This window comes from Alligator mississippiensis, chromosome 12, assembly GCF_030867095.1.
Source record: "Alligator mississippiensis isolate rAllMis1 chromosome 12, rAllMis1, whole genome shotgun sequence".
NCBI classification, from domain to species: domain Eukaryota; kingdom Metazoa; phylum Chordata; order Crocodylia; family Alligatoridae; genus Alligator; species Alligator mississippiensis.
The window spans coordinates 56,842,619-56,862,453 of record NC_081835.1 but is presented as its reverse complement, the minus strand read 5'-3'; the positions used below and the strand labels follow the sequence as shown (position 1 = coordinate 56,862,453).

At 47.7% G+C, this 19,835-nt stretch overlaps 1 protein-coding gene across 3 annotated transcripts in view; it reads right to left on the bottom strand.

Moving 5' to 3' along the window:
- The window catches only part of LOC102575623 (collagen alpha-1(XXVII) chain B), a 226,635-nt gene extending 207,305 nt beyond the window's left edge, over positions 1–19,330 (bottom strand). The window contains exons 1-3 of one of the 3 annotated variants that reach the window (XM_019475657.2): positions 19,015–19,330; positions 17,699–17,994; positions 6,004–6,074 (exon numbers count right to left, since the gene is read on the bottom strand). In XM_019475657.2, the coding sequence (XP_019331202.1) occupies positions 6,004–6,074; positions 17,699–17,751 (124 nt within the window). In that variant the 5' untranslated portion in view covers positions 17,752–17,994; positions 19,015–19,330. The other 2 variants (XM_019475658.2, XM_014608190.3) reach the window with 2 other exon arrangements.
- Positions 19,331–19,835: the final 505 nt, after the last annotated feature.

The following is a 19,835-nucleotide window of genomic DNA, read 5'->3' as shown; positions in this document are numbered from 1 at the left end:
AGTTTCATAGTGCTTAGGGTCGGAAGGGACCTAAACAGATCATCAGGTCCGGCTCCCTTCCCCAGGCAGGAATGGGTGCCGTGGTCATATCACCCCAGCCAAATATCTGTCCAGCCTCCCCTGGAAGACCCACAAGGTAGGCAGTACCGCTTTAACTTCTGGCTCTGCAGTAAAAGCAGCCTTACAAGTGTACAGCAAATTAACAGGCAACAAGCAGCAGAAACTCCTGGCTCCTGACTGGGCTGCAGTGCTTAACTTGAGCAGATGTTCAAGGTTTTGGGAGGAAGAAAAAGGTCTGTGTGGGGGGACAGAAGAAGCCTTGAAAGTGAATCCTGGGGTGGAAATAAGAGAGTTTTAGAACCTAGCTCTGTTCCCACTCAAATCAATGGAATAGCTCCATTGACTTCAACCCCAATGGCAGGCCCCTAAAATGTAACACCTTTCTACAGAAGGCTTAAACCAACCAATAGGGATCTACAGAAGTGACTGGGTTCTTTAGTAAATACTATTGGCTCTAATGGCTACAAAAACCTATTGGCTTCCCCCCTATTAAACACTATAGGTGCCATAAGAAGTTCAGGCTCTTATCCCTTTTCCACTCTTCATGTCAAGGGCTGTTACTCTACCTTTGTTCTGTTAGCTCAGCGGGGAAAGTAGCTACTCAAAACTGGGCAGACAAGGGGTTTTATTTTCCTTTACATACACATAACTGAAAAGCACACTCCCTGTCCCCTGACTGCCAGCTAATCTTCCTTTTTAAATTATCAGTGAATAATCTGCTCTGGTAGAGGGTGACTTGCCTGGATTACTCCATCCAAATATCTGTATCCAAAGGCAAGCTTTTAAGAATGAGAACGGTAGTAACACCAGCCACAGACACGCATCAATTAACGTCACAGGACTTTCAGGGGAAAAAAAAAAGAAATTAAAAGAAAATCCAAAGGCTGCTCAGGAAAAGACACGCCCCGAAGCGGGCCTTGGCATGTGGGCTCCGTCACCCTTTGCTGTTACACACTCAGCGCAGTTCTTAGTATTTGTGGAACTGGCACAGAGAAAGTTCCTCATCGTTGACTAGAAGAGTGGAAAACTCAAGCCAGTCCAAGGCCTGTAATGGTCTCTGGCCAGGAAGGGAAAAGAGTGGAGAGAGCTGCTCTGTTTCTTGACTCTGGCAAATCATAACCATTTTTGTATGCTGGAACAAGGAAATCAATACTTAGTTTGCCTGGTACCGATTGATTCCACTCTCACCCCTTTATTTTTTTAAGGCATTAAGGCTCGCTTTACAGCAGAGATGTCTAGGGGGGAAGTGTGAAAGAGGATGGACATTTTCTTTCAGTTACCTCTAGGCTGAGAAGCTAATTTATTGTATGAACATGTGTTATTTATTAATACTGATGTTTCTCCCTGAGTCAGCAAGTCCTTGGTTCCCAGACAGCCTCCTCTCCTATTACACAATAGGGATTTCTTCCACCACGGCAATGGTAGCATGCCCTCCATGTTTGCTGAATGGTGTACAGAGCTAGCCTAAAAGTCACTTCTGTCTTTTGGATCTTTTCCCGAGGTCTTTCAAATGCTTAAGGCCAAATCCTGACTCTAGTATAGTCAAGTGGGAGCCTTGCCATGGACTTCAAAGGGTCCTGGATTTGGCCCTAAAGAAATAAACTTTCTGCTTAGATCTAGGAGCTAAATTCTGGCTTCCAATTGTTAGATGTATTTTTAGGTTCTCTTCTAGAGATCTACTGCAGTGACAAGGCAGAAATACTTTGTGCTCTTGGGAGTTATTCATTCGGTAGCTGTGCAAAGACATAACAAAGTTTCTCCTGCTCTGCTGGTGCTGCTGCTGTTTGAAATACAAATCCAACTGCCTTCTTAGCCTCCATAGAAAATGGTGCTAAAAAAAATGTGGGCTATATCCTGGCTCCCTGCATGAAGTTCAGTTAAAACAGACCTTGTGGAGGGGGCTGTGTGGATTTTCCTACTCTGTGTCCAGCCACACAGTCTGGAGCTCTTGTTCACTCAGTCCATGCCCGCTGCTACATCCCATGCCGATTTTATATACAGTCCTGGCTGTCATGAGCAGGGATCCGAGTTTTCCGTTTCCCACAGAAAACCAGAGAAAACCATGGATTTCCCATTTTTATCAGAGAAAACGCGGATTTGCAGCCTGCCCACTCCCGGCTGGAGTGCCCGGCCAGATGCAAACGCCCCCTCCCAGCCGGAGTGCCCAAGCTGGCTGGGGACTAAGGGAGCGGGGAGGTTTGCAGCCGGCCGGGCACTCCAGCTGGGAGATGGGGAGGGGTGGGTGGGCTTGCAGCCAGATTGGGCACTCTCTGGCTGGGATGGGCGTTTTGCAGCCAGCCAGGCACTCCGGCCAGGAGCGGGGAGACTGCACACCTCACCTACCCTGACCAGAGTGTCCAGCCAGCTGCAAACCCTGTGTTGCAAATGCTGCACGCGCCACCCTGCTGCCCTCCCCCGGGCCCTCTGGAGCACGGCGTGTGCAACTGGTGCAGCAGGGCACAGCGGGCCCATGCCCGAAAGCTGCCCGTCACTGCAAGCTCCATGCTGCCCTGGCAACACTTCCTTTGTGTGCACAGGGGCAGCACACACCTGCCCTGCCCCCACCCCCCACCCAGATCTGGGGGGAGCAGGTCCTCCCTGCCCCCTGGCAGTGCACGCTGCCACTGGAAGCCGGCCCTGCCCGAGCCTGCAGCAGGCAGGCATCAGATGGGGAGCCGGCTCGTGCTCCTGCTGTAGCAGCCACTGCCTTCGGCTGGGGGCAGGGGGCTGTGGACCTGGGTCCCTGGCCCATAGCCCTGGCAGCTGGGGGGCAGGGGCTGTGGGTGGGGGGCAAGGGGCACAAGCAGAGCTGGGGGGTTTGGGGGGGAGTGAGGGACATCAGCAGGGCTATGGGGAGCATTTAATTTTAACCACGGATTTTGGGATTTTTATCCAAGGATTTGCAATTTTTTATCCGAGAATTTATGATTTTTTTTATCGCGGAAAACCAGGTTCCCTGGTCACGAGACATCATCAGCTAATGCAAAATGAAAGATGACCAAGTGACAACTTTGACTTCTTTACCTGGTTATATGTTTATCAAAGCCTTTTCCTTCTTAGGGTAATTCATCAAGACATATTGCTTTAAAATAAATTGCCTAAAGCTGTCCATTTCCAAGCCCTTTGAAACTAACTGTGTTATCCATATAGTGTGTGATGGAGCTGAGGGAGGATTTTTATATAATGTATAAAGTGATAAGCAGAAGAGATTGCTGAATAATCACAACCCTGAAAGAAAGGCTCGCTGTTTAACTTGTTCCCCTCATGTCAACTTTATAACAAACCAAAACACAAAGCCAAAAAGCAGGAGAGAAATCAGTCTTAATTTACTGGATCCTACTGGCTGAGATCTAGTGCCTATATCCAATATTTAGTTGAATAAACTTCTAATTTCAAAAGCTATTGCTAAGATCCTTAGCTGGCAAGAATCACTGAGGCTCCATGGATTTATACCTGTTCTTTACCTGGTCCACTGGCCCTTGAATTTGTAACCTCTATGTAGCACTTCATTGCCTTCCAATGTATGGGGTACCCCTCATCCCGTTATCTATAATGATGGGATTTTCAAAAACACACAGCTTTAGCCTAATTCTATCTCCCTTCAAATCAGCATTAAAATTTACATGAGTTTTGCAAGTCTCATCATTATATTCTCGAGTAATAATATAACCTAAAATAATGATATTTGCTTGCAACATGAGCCTCCCTTAAAAGTTTAACATGGGCATCCAAATGACAGAAGAAACTTTCCCTTTGGTTGTTAGGAAACAATCCTTTTCTTCTCTGCCAGCCGTGCTGGATGTTCTCGGGAGAGAAATGACACCATAGTGGCAGGATTTCCACTGCATCATCACACACAGTGGAAGACTTCTTCTGTGAGCAAAATGAAACAGTTTATTTTATGTGAATGGCAGGAGCCAAAAACATTTCAACATCCCATAATGATCCTGGGAGTTAAACGATCAATAAACATGACTCCAAAAACAGAGCACTAAAAGCCTATTCAAAAAGAGCTAAAACACTGGATTTGTTCTTCTTTTACAAGTTAACATAAAACGCAGTCTGAAAACTGCTTGACTAAGTGATTCAGCCAGATGTTCACCTCCTCTGCATAGAGGCAGAATTTGGAAAATATTACATTTTTTGAAATTGCTGATGGCAGGGGCAGGTCTTTTTTTTTTGTTTTGTTTTGTTCTGCAAAAACTGCTCCACGGGCTGCTGTACAGCTGAGTTTGGACCAACTTTTTATTTTTCCTTCATGTTTTGAAGCCTAAGAGGCCTGGAGTCTGCTAGTTCACTTATTATTGCCTACTGATTGCAGAGGAAGTTATTCCATTCCAGCCTGTACTCCGAGTTAATCATGTGGAGGAGGTGTTGCTATTTTTAAGATACAGGAGGTGGCTCCCTGACAAACAGATGTTGGAGAGGTGTTCAGTTTCTACCATCCAGCTGTGGACATAGAAATCTTTTTATCAACATCAACCAGGGAAATTCCTAGTTCCCTGGCTGGGTTACTAGTTATTCAAAAGAATGAGCAACTAGGATAGAGAAATACAAAAGAAAACAACCCCATATCTTGAAAACAAATGTGAAAATTTAGCATGTACAATTTACAAGCCCCTCTCATGACAGTGAAGTCAAATAAAAGAACTGCATGGGCTTCAGTAGCAGCTCAAGCAGGTCATGAATCATTTGAATTTTCCTTCCCATCCCCAAATGAACCCTCTCTGTAGCAGAAAGGGGGGAAGTCACTGAAAGATAAAGGTGAAAATAAAAAGGAAATTGGATTGCACGGAGGTGCAGGTGACAGCGGCCAGATTCTCCAGCAATCCTGACCAGTGATCAATATGCACATTTTTATACTAAGTACTACATCTGCTTCTAACACAACTCATACCCTGTATACAATAAAGTCACCAGGAATGACTGTAGTCCTGTACATGATCGCTCGGCAATTGCTTCCTCATGGGGAAGTGTGGTATAAACATCATCTTCTTCTGCATCATTCTGTGTGCTGGCTCACTGAAGACCAATGGTACCTTAAAGGAACCTGCCTGTTTTCCCAAGTGAAGGGCAAATGCAGCTATGAAGGATGAGGAATTAGATTAAACCAAAGAAGAAAAGGCCTGAACTAGTGTGAACAAGGAGATGAAAAACAGATGTACCTATGCCCCTGCCAATGTCTGGGTATAAGTTGAATCATACCTTGGGATGCACTTTGGCAAGTGAGAGCCCAGGTTTGGATGCACTAGACTAGAACTCTTGGCCTCAACAATACATCACCTGTCACAGCTTTGGAGAACATCAGGGTTACACTGCACTGTCAGCATCACCTCATGCAAGTAACATCGCTTGATGTACCTCAAGAAGCACAAAAGTGCAAGCTTTCACATATCTGAACAGCAGGCAATTTCACGGTATGCTTCAAATATGGACAAGTTTCTTGGACACGTCCCTTCCTATTTTCTGACTCTGGTTCCTTGTCTGTGCAACCAGGTTGATCATATTTACCAGCCTCCAGTGGATGCTTAATTTGTTCGTGACCAAGACCATTAGATGAAAGGCTCAATGGGCCAATTTTTAAAGGCATTTCAATGCCAGTAGATTCAGGGAGGTGTCTACTGGGATTGTCTAAGGAGTTTGGCACATGGGAGCTTTTCCTCAAATACCACTAGACACCAATCTATATCTTTAGGAAGTTTTAAATGCCTTTAAAAATTAGGCTCTGGGTATCATGTATATTATCTGTATAGCTGACACAGGCCAATAATTAAATCCTCAGCAGTAAACTCATTAAGTTCTGCACACTGGGATCTTGATTAGAAGTTCCTTCGACTGAAACCAAATGCCTTAGTTATGGTTATAATTCCTTTACACCATTCCTTTTTAGGGAAGGGGGGATGAATGAATGAATGAATGAATAAATAAGTAAGTATAATTTACCTTCAGGACTTCCCTGTGTGACTCCCAGGAAACAGGTAAAATATAAAATGGTCCAGAGAAAGAGGGAGCCCCTAAACATTGGAAAAGAAGAAAAAGGGTCAGTTTCTTGTTTTTACCATATTTATAATTCAAATGCATTACCTGACTCTGACTGCTAAAGACTTTGTGCTGCATAAGGAATCACTCATAAACCAAATGAACGCAGGATTGGTGTTCCCACTGACTGCAAGGGGCTAGAGAACAGGAACCTAGCAGAAATGACTGCTTGCTTTTTACTGGAACATCACGCTGACACTTGACAGCCTGGTTGAAAGCCAGATGATTTCAACAGAAGGGTTTCTTTTGACTTTCTTGATTGGGCAATGAATCAGGACCAGACCACTGCTTTGAGACACAGCAATCACAGTCTCCACTCATCACTTCTCCACCAAAGCCTTTTGCTAGTTCCCGTGCCGTCCGGGATAAAACACCAGAATTCAAGAGGCTGGAAAAATAATTTCAAGTGAGGAGAAAGGAGGAGACATGACAAGAATGTGCTTGTGGATGGACTAGGATGCTGTATAGCAAGCAACATGTAAGCTACCTTTTATATCTGAGCAAACCAAATGTGAAGCCTACTGCTCGTTCACTCATTTAGAACCTTTTCTTTTTTGACAAATCCTGTCTGAATTGATTTATTTTCTTGGAAAGAAGGGAAACAAGGAGAGGCAACAGCATGTTAACCCTCCGATACCCAGCCGAGTTGGAGCGCTGCCACTAATGTGTTTCTCATTAGTTCAATGTGTAGGGAAATCCTCCTTACCAGTGGAAAACCAAAAGCAAAAAGCCCCACACAGGATTTGAGGCATTTCAAGCTACATGGAGGCAGCTCTCTGGAAGACTGTGTTTCACACCTGTGAAACTGCATTTGGCAAACCTTTCCATTAGGTAAACGTTAAGCTACTGAGCGCTAGTGAAAATGATAGTTAGAAGGAAAGACTATACCAGAAAACGTAGTTAAAACCACCCCTTGCCCCACAAATTCCTTGATCTGTATCAAAATAATGAAAAGCATAAGAAACTCCTTGGTTAAGTTCACTTAAAACTGTCAGTGGAAAGTTATGAGATTAGATTCTCTCAGCTTCCAAAGAGGAGATTTAATAGCCTGATTGAAGTAGCAAGGCCATTAGGCAGCTGGAGGAGCCCAGACAAAAATGTAAACTAAACAAAATCCTCTACAAGAGGAAGAAAAACCATGGATCGTTCATTGGTTACGACTTCATTTCAGACAGACCAATATTGTAGTTAGGAGGAGCGGGGGTGGTGGGAGTGAGAGATGAGTTACACCCTGTTCAGAACTGGCAAATTCAGCTAATTGTATAGCTCAGGATCTTGGTTTTCTCCCGCATTTGAGTTTCAACTCTTGCACAAGTAATTGTAAGTGGTGATTTTTTTGTGCGTTGGGCCAACTCCTCACTGTGACTCCACTGACTATAATGAAATGACAATGATTTACACCAGCTGGAGAATCTGGCCTAGTGGCAATAGTATAGAAATCCATGCATGAATCCCATTACTTGCTATACTTCAAGACTGGAGGAATAATCCTATGTTGGCTGGGAAATGGAGGCCATGGACTATAACCTTCTTTTGCAGTCTCTACCAGCCTGAATCTGAGTTGTGCCTTCCAAAAGTTTGTAGGCTTCTGTAACTTAGGTCCGAATGGGCCATCTGGTAGGTTGGACTAGCCAAAGCACAGTACACTCTAGCCACATCCTCTTGCTCCACCATTATGTTAGCAATGTACTAGCCAGGGAGCTCTCCCTATGTCACAGGAACTCCCAGTGGAGATATCTGACTGCTTTCCGGCTCCGTTATGCAACTGAAGTGATTTCAATCTCTGTGGCAATGTCTACACATGTGCTTCACTGCCGAGCAGACTAATTAGCTGCAGAGTAAAGCATCATCGCCTACACATGCTCCACTATTAGGCCGCAGTAAACTAATTGATGCTGCTGTAAGAAAGTAGTCGGTGACAGTAATTGTGCAATGTGCAATTAAATGCACGTGTAGACTCTGACCGCGGGTGGAAATTATTCCCGGTTGGTCCAGCCAGCAGGGGGCCAGACTCCTGCTTGCTGCCTAGCCACAGGGCTCCGCATTTGCAAGCACCCATGTGCCCCAGCCAGTCCTGCCACCTCCCAACACTACCACCCAGAGCCCGGGGATACCCTGCCATGCTCCCAGCCCTGGCTTAAACTGCTCCACCTTGGCTCAAATTGCTGCTGTTCTGGGAGCACATGTAGATGCTGTGCCCAGCAGTAGTTTACTCTGGCTCAAACTGCTCCTGAGTTTATTGCTTTGAATTAATTGCACATGTAGATGTACCCTCTGGGTTTTAGCATGAGCAGCTGCATCTGGGAGACCTGTTACCCCTTTCAAGTTGTACTTAATTCTGCTTTAAAATGGGGTGGGGGTGGAGTAGAAAATAAGTCTCCAACCCTACATTCCTATCATTGTAAAAGGGCCAGCACCCAGCGCACGAACATGACCCTCATTTCTGCGGCTCCGTACCAAAACAAACTCTTGTTAAACTCAGATGTGACAAAACATGCCAGTTAAGCATGGGGCTGGCTACACAGACACATCCAAGATGTGCAAGCTCAAAGATCCTTTAGCCTGAGTGGTGCATGCGTCTCCCCTAACAGGAGGTAAAATTTTGGCAAAGATAAGACAGTTTGTAGCTTCCACACGTGTTGGCAGGTCAAATTCAGACTATGGGGACCCTTGATTTACCTCCCCTGCTAACTTGCATTAAGAGTATGACCACCTTGCCCTCACTCCAGTGATACGTCCTTTGACCTACCACATGACATCACATGAGTTATGACCAGGTTTCCTAAGAAAGATGAAGCCCCTGGATCTATACACAGGAGAGAACAAAAGCAATTACTTTTAGAGTGCTCAGCAGGCTACAATCCAGCCACAAGTCACAGCACAGCAAGCTGAAGTTTGCTAACACCGAAAGAGGCAGAGGTGCGGGGAACCCCATGGATACACATACTAACAGCTTGCTTCCAATTTTCCTTGCTTTCCAATTGACCAACCCAGGCAGGGGAGCGGGCTTTAGGGGAGATCTCCCATGTAATTCCATTTGAGACATGGACTGGGGAGATGGATTCACAGCACAGGATCCAGCTGGCACTGGGCTTACTGCTGCACTCCTTAGCCAATACTGTACAAGACTGAAACAGGGACAAGTGCCAAAACATTGAAGAAAAGCACTTTGGCAAAATAGACCAACTTAATGGAAAAAGTGAAAATCTGCTTCCAAATGGCAGATCTGTGACTGATGGGGGCTGTTAATTATTGCAGGTTTTTTTATAATGTGAGCTTTTTTCCGTTACAACTCTGGTGACAGGATTGCATAAGCAATCTGACTAGCAGTAATAAAGAGAAAAAATGTCTCCTTATATAGAGTTATCAAGTTCACCTTTTTCCAATATCTCCACTTCATCCCACCACTAGTGATTTTCATAGTGTCTTTCACACAGTTACCCCACTATGGGTGCTTATCATTTATATTGTGCCGGTGCATAGGAACCCAGGTCAAGGCCCATACCTCCCTGGTATCAATCACTGTGCAAAGACAGGACAGAAAACTGATCCTTGCTCCAAAGAGCGTAAGATCAAAGTAAAAGTCAAGAGATAGCAGGTGGATACAGTCAAACAGGGTAAATAGCAAAACAATACCAGTCAGCAAGACAGATAATGTTTTCAGTAGTTTAACTCTGAGCGCTGAGTATGCCACAGCTATAAGAAACAACCAAAGGCACCTTATTTGGTTTTTGCAAACCTTTACAAAAACCAGGTGAAAAACACACCCCAAGACCCACTTATGTTCTGCTTTCAGGATTTAAAGAGGATCATGGGCCTTGGGCTGGACTCTGAACAGGAGTGACTTGCATCTGCCACTATCCTCATTAAAGACAAGGGAAATTGTGATTTAGTGGTGTGCCAGAGCAAGCCCTTGGCCTCCAGCCTTTGCAGCCAGTCATCACTTTTGCAACAAAGGTTAAAGGTCAAACTCTCAAAGTAACAGTCTGACGGGCCCCTAGCGCCAAGAGAGGAGTTAGTCATGTCTCTCTGTGCGGTCTGTATAAAATCATCTCCCTTTCTGAAGAACCCTTACTAGTAAGTGCCATGTAGAAGGCAACTGTCTGAAGGGCAAAAAAAAAGCATGCAGAGAATGTTTGATCACTATCAGTTCTTTGTACCTCCTGGATACTGCAATATAACGATGCATTGCTATAGTGAAGACAATGGCACCGCTAAAAAAGATGGTCTGACCACTTAGGAGCAGATGTGTTTGGGAATTTATCAACAGAAAATGCTGTTTGTTAAAACCAAAACTATGTGTAAAATGTGCTTGGTTTCAACAAATTTCCTCAACTCAAACAAGTGTCTTGGAACAAAATTCTGAAATGGTCCAAAATGTCCCTAAAACAAAAAGTTCCATTTTTCCAAATCAAGAAGACATTATGTTAAAAAAAAAAAAGGGTACATTTAAACTAAAAAAAAAAAAAAAATTGAAGGTGAAAAAAGATAATAATTACCAATGTTTTGAGTAACCCAAACTATTGGTCTTTGGTTTGTATGTTTAGAAAATGTTTTCAGATTGACTTTTTGTCTTGACGTAGTCTGAGAATTATTATTATTATTATTTTAATTTTAAAAATTCTTGCAGAACAAAGTATCCAGTTCCCTTCAGCCCTTTGGAGCAGTGACGTCTGCTGCACTAAGGGCTAGGCAGAAATCTGGCTGTTGAGAACTGTTCTTCAAAAGGACTAAATCAGTATTTCCATCAGTATGTCAGAAGACAGACACACACACTTCTTAAGCGCCTAAACTTTATCCAGTTAGAATTGAAAATCTCAGCCTACATACACTGACTTATGAACACCCCATTCTCCCTTGCTTACAACCCTAACCCAATATTCACCTGATCATTTATGTAATGACAACCAATTGTTGGCGGCAAGTTGCTTTTTTGAAAGGCCAGTGATATAGCATTCAATTTGCCTCGAGACAGGTACTGTGACAAAACCCTGAGGTGTCGGGGCGCTCCCAGAGATGCACCCTGGACTTGTGCAAGCTTAGCATTCCCCCACTGCTGAATGGGCATGGCCAGGTTATTAATTTGCCCAGAAAGCAGGGTTCACCACAGGCTTTTGAGTAAAGAAAGAACTCCCCCTCCAACCCCCCCCCCAAATAAACCCCCAACCAAAGAAAAGCGTTTATTTCAAGGAAGAACAAATGGTCAAAAACACAGGAAAAGTGACCAAATGCTTTGACAATGGAGTATGGGAAGACAAAACTGACAAAATTCATACCCTACGTTCAGACTAGCACCTAGCCCTCCTAAAAATTCCCGTGAAAATCTCCCAGGGTTGACCTCCCCCAGTCACAATAAGCTCCCTCCGCTGCGGACCCCCATTGCCTCTCTCCTCCCAGGGAGCCTCTGCCAACCGTTGCTGTCTCCAGACCCTTCCACACGGCCTCCCCCTCCTGCCAGGGAAGCTGGAGAGTCCCCTCGAGTGTTTATGCTCTCATAAGAAGTCAAAAAAGCCTGGAACCAAGTAGAAAGCATTTACTGGGGTTCAGTAGGTGAAGAAGGAGTTTGGTCTCCGCTAATAGCATGTACGAGCTCTTAAGCAAGGAACAGCTATGAATGTGCGGGTCTGGAATATTAAGTATTTACAAACCCTTTTTAAAGAAGAGAATTTACAATTCATTGTGAATGTCTCCTGAGAGAAACACAGAACCAGGGGAAAGGGAGACACATGCAGAGGCATAAAGGATACAGAAAAACTAGAGAAGGTCCACAGAAGGGCAATGAGGATGATTAGCAGCATGGAGGGGCTTCTGAATGAGAGACCAAAGAGGCCAGGCTTATTCAGTTTAGAAAAGAGACAATTAAAGGAGCATGTGCTAAGGGTTTACAAAATACTGGGCACATCTACACATTCATTAATGTATCGTAATTACGGCGCATTAAGTTTAGTACCTATAATTACAGGTAGTAGCTTAATGCGCCATACTCGGTGTTACTGTGCATTAGCGCCAGTGCATGCTTTTTAAGTGACGCTAATGCACAATAGACTAATTCTACTGCGCAGTAGGACTTTTTTCCGTGCTGTGCTAATGTGCAGTAGAATGAGTCTACTGCACCATTCCCGTGACATGTAGACGTGCCCGCTAACTTGCATAAAGAGACTAAATAAGAATTTATTATTTACTCTCTTTTGCAACACAAGAACACAAAATGAAATTAGTAGGTAGTAAGTTTAAAATTAACAAAAGGAAGTTCCTTTTCACTCAGTGGGCGCGTCTGCACACAACGCTACACTGCCATAGCAATGTGCTACAGCGACATAGCGTCCGTGGGCAAAAACCATGACACCGCCACTAAATCGCCATAGCAACGCACTCCCTCAGTATAGCAAGTTGCTTCCTGCACTGCCAGCATGGCTCAGTCCGGGCTGTTACTGCGCATTGTTTAGTACTTCCAAAAGGAAGTATAGGCAGTCCTCGGACTTACAACACGACTGGTTTCTAAAAACCGTTTCTTAAGTCAAAACGTCGTAACTCAGAATGGATTTTCCCATAGGAACCAATGTTATAAATGGGGGATTGGCTCCTGAACCAAGGCCTGATACCCTATTTTCACCAAAAATACCCCAGAATTTTGTACTCAATCAATGACAGATGAGTAATATAGCTACATTAATGTATTTATATTGTAAATAGCAATCATATTGATTTGGAAGGACTGCTTTGAGGTGACTTTGCTGAACTTTTTGAAGGGCTCTTGGCTGGAGTCTTCTCAGAAGTCTTGTCTGCAGGTTTTCCTGGACTCTTGTCTGCTTTCTTAAAGAAAATGTCCAAGGAAGTTTGGACAGCTGTTCTACAGGGAGACTGGCGATGCAGTGAACTTGTTCGCTGGTGTGGCGTGGCGTCAGATCAAGCGTCGTAAAGTAAAAAATGATGTCAAAGTCGAAACAGGGTGTCAATTTTTAAACGTCATAAATGCCATCCATTGTAACTCAAAATGTCTTAAGGTGAGGACTGCCTTTACTAAATGATGGTGCAGTAACAACGGCAGTGTGGGGGCATGTGTGGAATTAAGCATGGAACTCATTGCCACCAGATGCTGTGGAAGCTGAAAGTTGAGCCAGATTCAAAAAGGGATTGGAGACATTCTTGGAGGGAAGGGGCATCACTAGCTACTGAGCACGGGAGTCAGGGATGTAGCCTCTGAATCAGAACTTCCTAGATCTAAAATACTGGAGGCTGTATGTGAGAGAAGAACAGTGGAAAAACCCCGGTCATACCCAGTTCACTCTCCCTTTGAGCATCTATTCTCTGCCAGTGTGTGACCAAGGAAACTGGGTAAGATGGACCTATGGTCTGACCCAGTAAATAGCATTTTTTATGTTCTTATGATGTCAGCTAACTGCTGGCAACATGCTGCAGCGAGTACCAAGAGAAACTGTCTGGAAGGGCTCTTTTTCCAACATCTCTGGGTAAGAGAATAGTGTGGGTGAGAAATCAGGCCAAACAGAAACTCATACTGTGGATGACCTGGAGCCCCATCGCTCTTCCCCACCACTCAGTTTTGAATGCTTGTGCGATATAGCACAACACTTCCCAGGGTTTCTTGAGCTTTCCACCAAATCTAATTTTAATTCAGAATAAAAATGCAATTAGTGCTGTCTCTGAAGTCCTTTCAGAGCTTTGGCAATGTTTATCTAGTTATCATGGACCAAAAAAGCTGCCTCTTCCTTTAAGGGATGCCACCTTCCCCCCCGCCCCAGTGGAAGAGTGATCTAACGGAGTACGATGAAAGACAAAAATCATATTCACGCAGGGGTGGGCCTTGGATGCTGGCAAGAGCATTTCAGCAGATCACAAGCACTGCAAAGATGCTTTGCTTTCCTGAAGGCATAGTTATCAACCATTCTGAAAAAGGGTATCTATCTTACTTGTTTCCTCTGCAGCTCCCATTTAGGTGCTATTTAAACAGCATACGACTACACAGCAGCTTTCTTTGGTACACAATGTGGCACACATGCAGTACACAGGCAGAGAAGAAGACATGCTAGCTGTTAATCCTTCTCTTACAGTTTAGGCTAGTTACCATCCACACACAGCACGCAGGACCATCTATTTTAACATCTCACCCAGAGGCTGCAGTTGTGGGGCTGAGTTGATTCAGATGGGATTTGAACCACTTGTCCAAGGATATTCTGTATCTCAAACCTGAGCTTTGCTTTCTTGACAGGCCAGGATTGGTACATCCCTCAATGTTGTTGCTCTTATATTCCAGAGACTTGGGTACATTCTGTGTAGCAGAGATTATTTTTTTTGTAGTACGAGCACATGCCGTTTCCTCGGAGTTTTGTTTTTTGCCCTTACCATTGAGTTTGAGGTTCCTAGGCATGTGGAGCAAATACGGACAGTGCCAAACTCTTTATGTGCAGCTGACTTGAAGGATAACCCGTTTTCTGAGCTCCTGCATGCAGGCACGGCAGATTAATTTTGTTGAATCTCAAATGTCATTTAGATAATCAGCAAATATGTTCTAGACATGGGCTCGTCTGCTGCTGCCTTTTTATTTGAGCTCCTCTTTGCTCAGCATTATTACCTCCCTGGGCTATTGACTTTGCTACTGTGTGAAGTGACATCATAAAACAAGCCCATTGCTTTTGGGCTCTAAATTATGTAACCGGAGCCCTTCAGTGCTGAGTGTGTTCTGTCATCTCACTTCTATTCTGTTCTTCCAACAACCATCTTTGCACTCTGACTTTGTGAATGGACTTTGATAGAAGCATGTAGAATTCCTATTTGTTCTCATTTTCACCTAAATAAATGCTTGTCATGTATAGCTGTGCCCCCAATATGTGTAGCACAGTGAAATAAAGTGTGTACAGTATCTTTTCACCTTCTTTCCCTGAGCACCTTCACTTGGCATTTATACAGTCATCCAGTAACTGAGCACCTCACAGCTATCCATGCACAACCCCAACAATGCCCCTGTGTTATAGGGAGCTCTTCCCCGCCTTTTATGGCGACGGCATCAAGGTAAAGGGGAGACTGGATGATTTGAGCACAGAGACACAGCCAACCTGGGAAGCAAGCTCTGATCTCTGAAATCCCTGCTTAATGTGCTGTTCTTCTGAATGTCCATCCTACCCTGAGGCTACTACCATACCCGGTCCCATATAAGAGCCTGCAGAGATAGATCTCATGCCTCCCTGACTATCTCAGACTGTCCAGTGAACACTCTCCATTCAGGCTCAGCGTGTTACTCCTGTTGTTTAGTCTGTCCAGGTTTGCTATAATTTATCACAGAATTGCCTGCGTAAAATGCCTGGGGCAGTAATTTCCTGTTACATATAAGCTGGCACCCAAAATGGGCTTTCTAGGTTTCCTTAGTAATTGATGCATTACAGTCTGCCTTGGTGGCAGCCAGGGCTGCAGGTAAATACTGTACGTCAGTCTTGAGGTATTCTTGTTTGGCACACGAAGGGCCAGCAGATGTGAGCAAGTACAAAGAAGCGTGTCTCTAAGATGCCAGTGCAGAAGTGCCGGGACAGAGAGCAGGCAGGCAACAGAGGCCTCCAGAAACATTAGGCAATCCTCCTCCATCGTCGTTAGTTGGCACTTGTGCAATGTGGGTCCAATCAAGCAAATGTAGCTATGGCTGAGGACCATGAAATTCTCGTGGCCTGGACACAGTCATAATCAATCAGCGGCAGAGTATGAAAACTTGCTCTGTGGCTTCAGAAAGCTGGTGTACATTGAAAAGCCATTGCAACACACCATCAAAAGGAGCCCCTTAAGCTTGTAAAGCCTGCAATGATGCTGGATGTCCTCATGATTTTACAAGCTTTGGTTATCCCGGCTGGGATGAAGCCTTCAGCTTCACTCAGGGAATCCTACAATTGTTTCTCCATAGCATAGGTGCTGGCTGAGCTAGTCCTCCAGACTCCATCTGCCATAACTGCCTCCCCAGCTGCTGACAAGAATCCTGGCCACTCTGCAAGGGGTGCTTTAGGGGCACTGGACTGCACAGGTACCACCAGCACAGCGTGTGGGTGCACAAATACGGTCCCATTGTACAGCAGTGCTGTGATGTGAATGAACTAAACCGTTTTGAGAATAAGCACGCAGTCAGTATCATGCCTTGATAAAGACACAAGCATGCTCAGGGGGAGGGGATACTTGCTAAGACAAGAGGCCTCAATATATACAGTGAGCAGCGGAAATGGCATATTTTAGTTGCAGCCTTCTCTGAGCAAATATAAATATGAACAAATAAAAATCGGGGGATAATGTGAAGGGTGGCAAGCGACCTCTGCTGAGAAGAGAAAGAATCAGCAACGTGTTCGCAAGGTATTTAGCTAAAAAAAGATAATTTGACCGAAAAATGACACACAGACGCACATACACATGCAATTTACCAGGAAGGACAGAAGCTGAGACAATGTCACAGAACCAAGCTGGAGTCTCATGCTATATCAGCGTGTGCACAAGGCTGTCCTGGGATAGTCATATATTAGAATATGAGTGAAGGGCGCTCCGCTCGGGGAGCTACCATGCGGCAGTCCCTTGTCCCTGCTTCTGGGTTCCTGATTGACTAGCCGCTTCCTCAGTGGTATCCGGATTCTCCTTTGGATTCAAGCAGCATCTTTCTGCCACCATTAAGGGCGCTCCCCTAGCACGCTGACAAGCTCAAGCCCAGAACAGCGACCTTGCCTTGTTCCACCCGAGGCCTTTTCCCGTTGCCTTGTCACAGGCCAACTTTAGTGGGTCAGCCCTGGCTAACCATCTCCCTCCTACTCTTACACTCCTGACCAGCAGCTCAGACCCCCGCCCAGAGGATGCTTCGCTCAAACCCACACCCGGCCCGAAGAAGAGGGTGCGATTGGGAGACGCACGCCAGGCACCAGCATCTCTAGACAGGCTGCAGCCAGCTCTGGGCCCAGAGGGAACATTTACAATTCAGTGCAGAAGCACGCGGGCAATGGGAGCTTGGCAGAGCCTGTGGGGGAAGCACCCCATCTGCCCCACAGCCTCCCTGCGCTGAGCCCCAAGGAGCTGAGCCCCCTCACTCCCCTGGGCACCCCAAGCTGCAAGCTGACTGCAGGGTGAAGCCCAGCAGAGCGCCCTGGGAAGGATGGGGGGCTTGCACTCACTCCGCCTCCCCCTCCCCCAGATCACACCCCCCTTGGCAGCCCGGCGGCGAGCACACAACTCTGCCCAGGCGAGAGGCTCCGGCCGCGCCAAGGGAGTGTCTGTAAATCATCATCACATCCGACAACGCAACCAGCGCCTTAACCCTTCCTTGGCCCCGGCCGCGCTGAGCGGAGACACCCCCGGCCCGCGGATCCCCGGCGCGCGGCCCCCTGCTCGCGGGGAGCTGCCGCGGCTGCAGGCTCCGCGGGGGCAGCGCTCCGCGTCTCAGCAGGGCTGGGAGCTGCTCCCATGCAGCGGGGGGAGGCCCGGCTGGCAGCCTCCTTCTCCCCTGCAGCCCGCGGCCAGCGCCCCGGCCCCGCGCGTCCCTGCAGCCCGAGCCGACCCGCACCACGCGGCAGCGGAGCTCCTCTCCCGGCCCTTCCCGACGCGGGGAGAGTCAGGAGTTTGTACTCACCCCCTGGCCGCCGCTGCTCGGAGTCTGGAGACCGGCTCTGCTCCCGGCTCCATCACGTTTAGTGCATTGTCTCTCCCGGGCGAGTTTCGCAGGGATCCATCAGACCGCGGGGAGCCGGCCGGGCTGTGGGTGCATCCTTCCCAGGAGCGCGGCTCTCTGGCTCTCTAAGGGGCTCGGCCGTGCCAAAGACACCCCCCGGCCCGGACGGCCACCTCCTTCCTCCTTTTCTTCTGGGTCCTTTGGCTTACACGGGTCTTTTAATCCCATTTAACTCCCTCTCGGCAGACTGCAATTACCTTGGGGAAAAGGAGACACAACACAAAGTACAAGCTGGGAAGAGAGGCTGGCCCATGCTGGCTGGATTTCTTTCTTTTCTTTTTTCTGGTTTTTTTTTTTTTTCCTTAGTGCAATTTCTGCGATCCCTTATTTCCAAAGTCCTTTGGCTGAAAGGGCTTTTTTTTGGTTTTGTTTTGGTTTGGTTTTTTTTTTTTTCCTGAGTTGTTACATTGGGTTTTCGCTTTGCTTTGCTTTGCTTGGGGGCTGGCACTGCTTATCTTTATTTGCCAGGCAGATGTGCTTCCCGCCCCCCTCGCGGCTCTCCTCTGGACCCGGAGGGAAGAGGAGGAGGGGGAAAAAAGAGGAAAAAAAAGAAAAAAAAAAAAAAAGAAGCAGATTTGGAGAAATGAAAATGATTTCAGGGATGCCTCTCGCTGCTGCCCTCCTCCGCCCCGCCGCAGCCACGCACCAGCAGCGGCAGCCCGGGGAGCTCCGCACGAGCTCTCCCCGGCTCTCCCGGGGGAGCGGAGCCGAGCCGGCCCGGCCTGCCCAGGGGGCTCACAACGGGGGCATCAACCTGGGCTGCAAACCTGCGAGAGAAACCCCCCTCCCCGGGCCGCTCTGCCCGCCGCCGGCTCTCGGCAGCAGCCGGCAAGAGACAAAAAGAAAAGGGACATCGAAGATTTCTCCCCCTGCTGCCGAGGGGTGTGAGCAAGAGCCTGATCCCTCCCCTCGCTGCTCCCCCCGCCTCCTTGTCTCGGGCTTGCTGGCAGCTGATGGGGCAGGTGGCTGCGATGCTGCGAGCTCTGCCCCCATCCGACCCCCCCACCCCCTAGACGCCCCAGTGCAGGGGCAAGGGGGGGTGGCACTGTCCCCTTCACTCAGAAGATCCCTTGGAAATGTTGCCATAAATCAATAGGATCCGCTGCAGAAACCGACGGGACGCGGCGGGAGAAGCGCTCCGCTTTAGCCCGCGCAGCAGAGCGGACAGACAGACGTGCGCTCCCCGGTCCCGGCGCGCTCCCGGCCCGGGCACTTACTGCGTGGCGCGGCGCGGCGAGGAGAGGCGAGGCGAGGGGCTGTGCGACCTCTGGACGCCCCGCGGCTCACACGTGCCCCTGGGCAGCACGGGCGGGCCGGGAAGCAGCCGCCGCCCCCGGGGGCATGGGCCCGGCCGGCTCCGCGGCTGCCCGGCGAGCTCAGCAGCTAATCCTGGCCCGGGGGCTGGGCGGGCGGCGGTGCCCCGGGCTGCTCCGCCGGCGGCTCATGGATGCGGCCGTGGGGAAGGGAGGGGGGCCGGGGGCCGGGCGCTGGGCTCGGAGGGGCAGGGAGCTGGGGAGACTCCTGATGTGAAGAGAGGTGGAAAATCATAAGGGCTGCCCTTGTCCTTTTAAATAGCAGCAGCCGGGGACTCTGCTTTGGCTCCAGTGCGCCAGGTGTCCGGTTTCAGCAAACAGCCGGCTAATGAGCGAGGACCCTGCCTCCAGGGGGCAGGGTCCACGCTGCAGCCGGCCCGGGGAGGCAGGGCAGCGACACGGCGCTCCCCGAAGGGAGGGAGGCTGCGGCGGGAGTGCAGCGGGACAGCTGCAGCGGGCCAGGGGGAACAAGATCTCATTTCTCTTAGAAAGCAGCTACTGATGGTGGCTCAGCACAAAAAGATGAGATGCCTCCTACCACCAGGTTTGCAGCACCAGGCAGGTCCTGCAGGATGCTGAGCTCTGCAGCAAGGTCAAGGCCCTCTTCCACTGCCCTTTTCCAAACTCCTTGGGTGATACCCTCAGGAGGGTCTTGCAGAGCATCCCAACTCACAGCTGCCGTGTGGCTGTTCGGGGTGGTCAGATCCTTTGAAAATAGTCAGCCC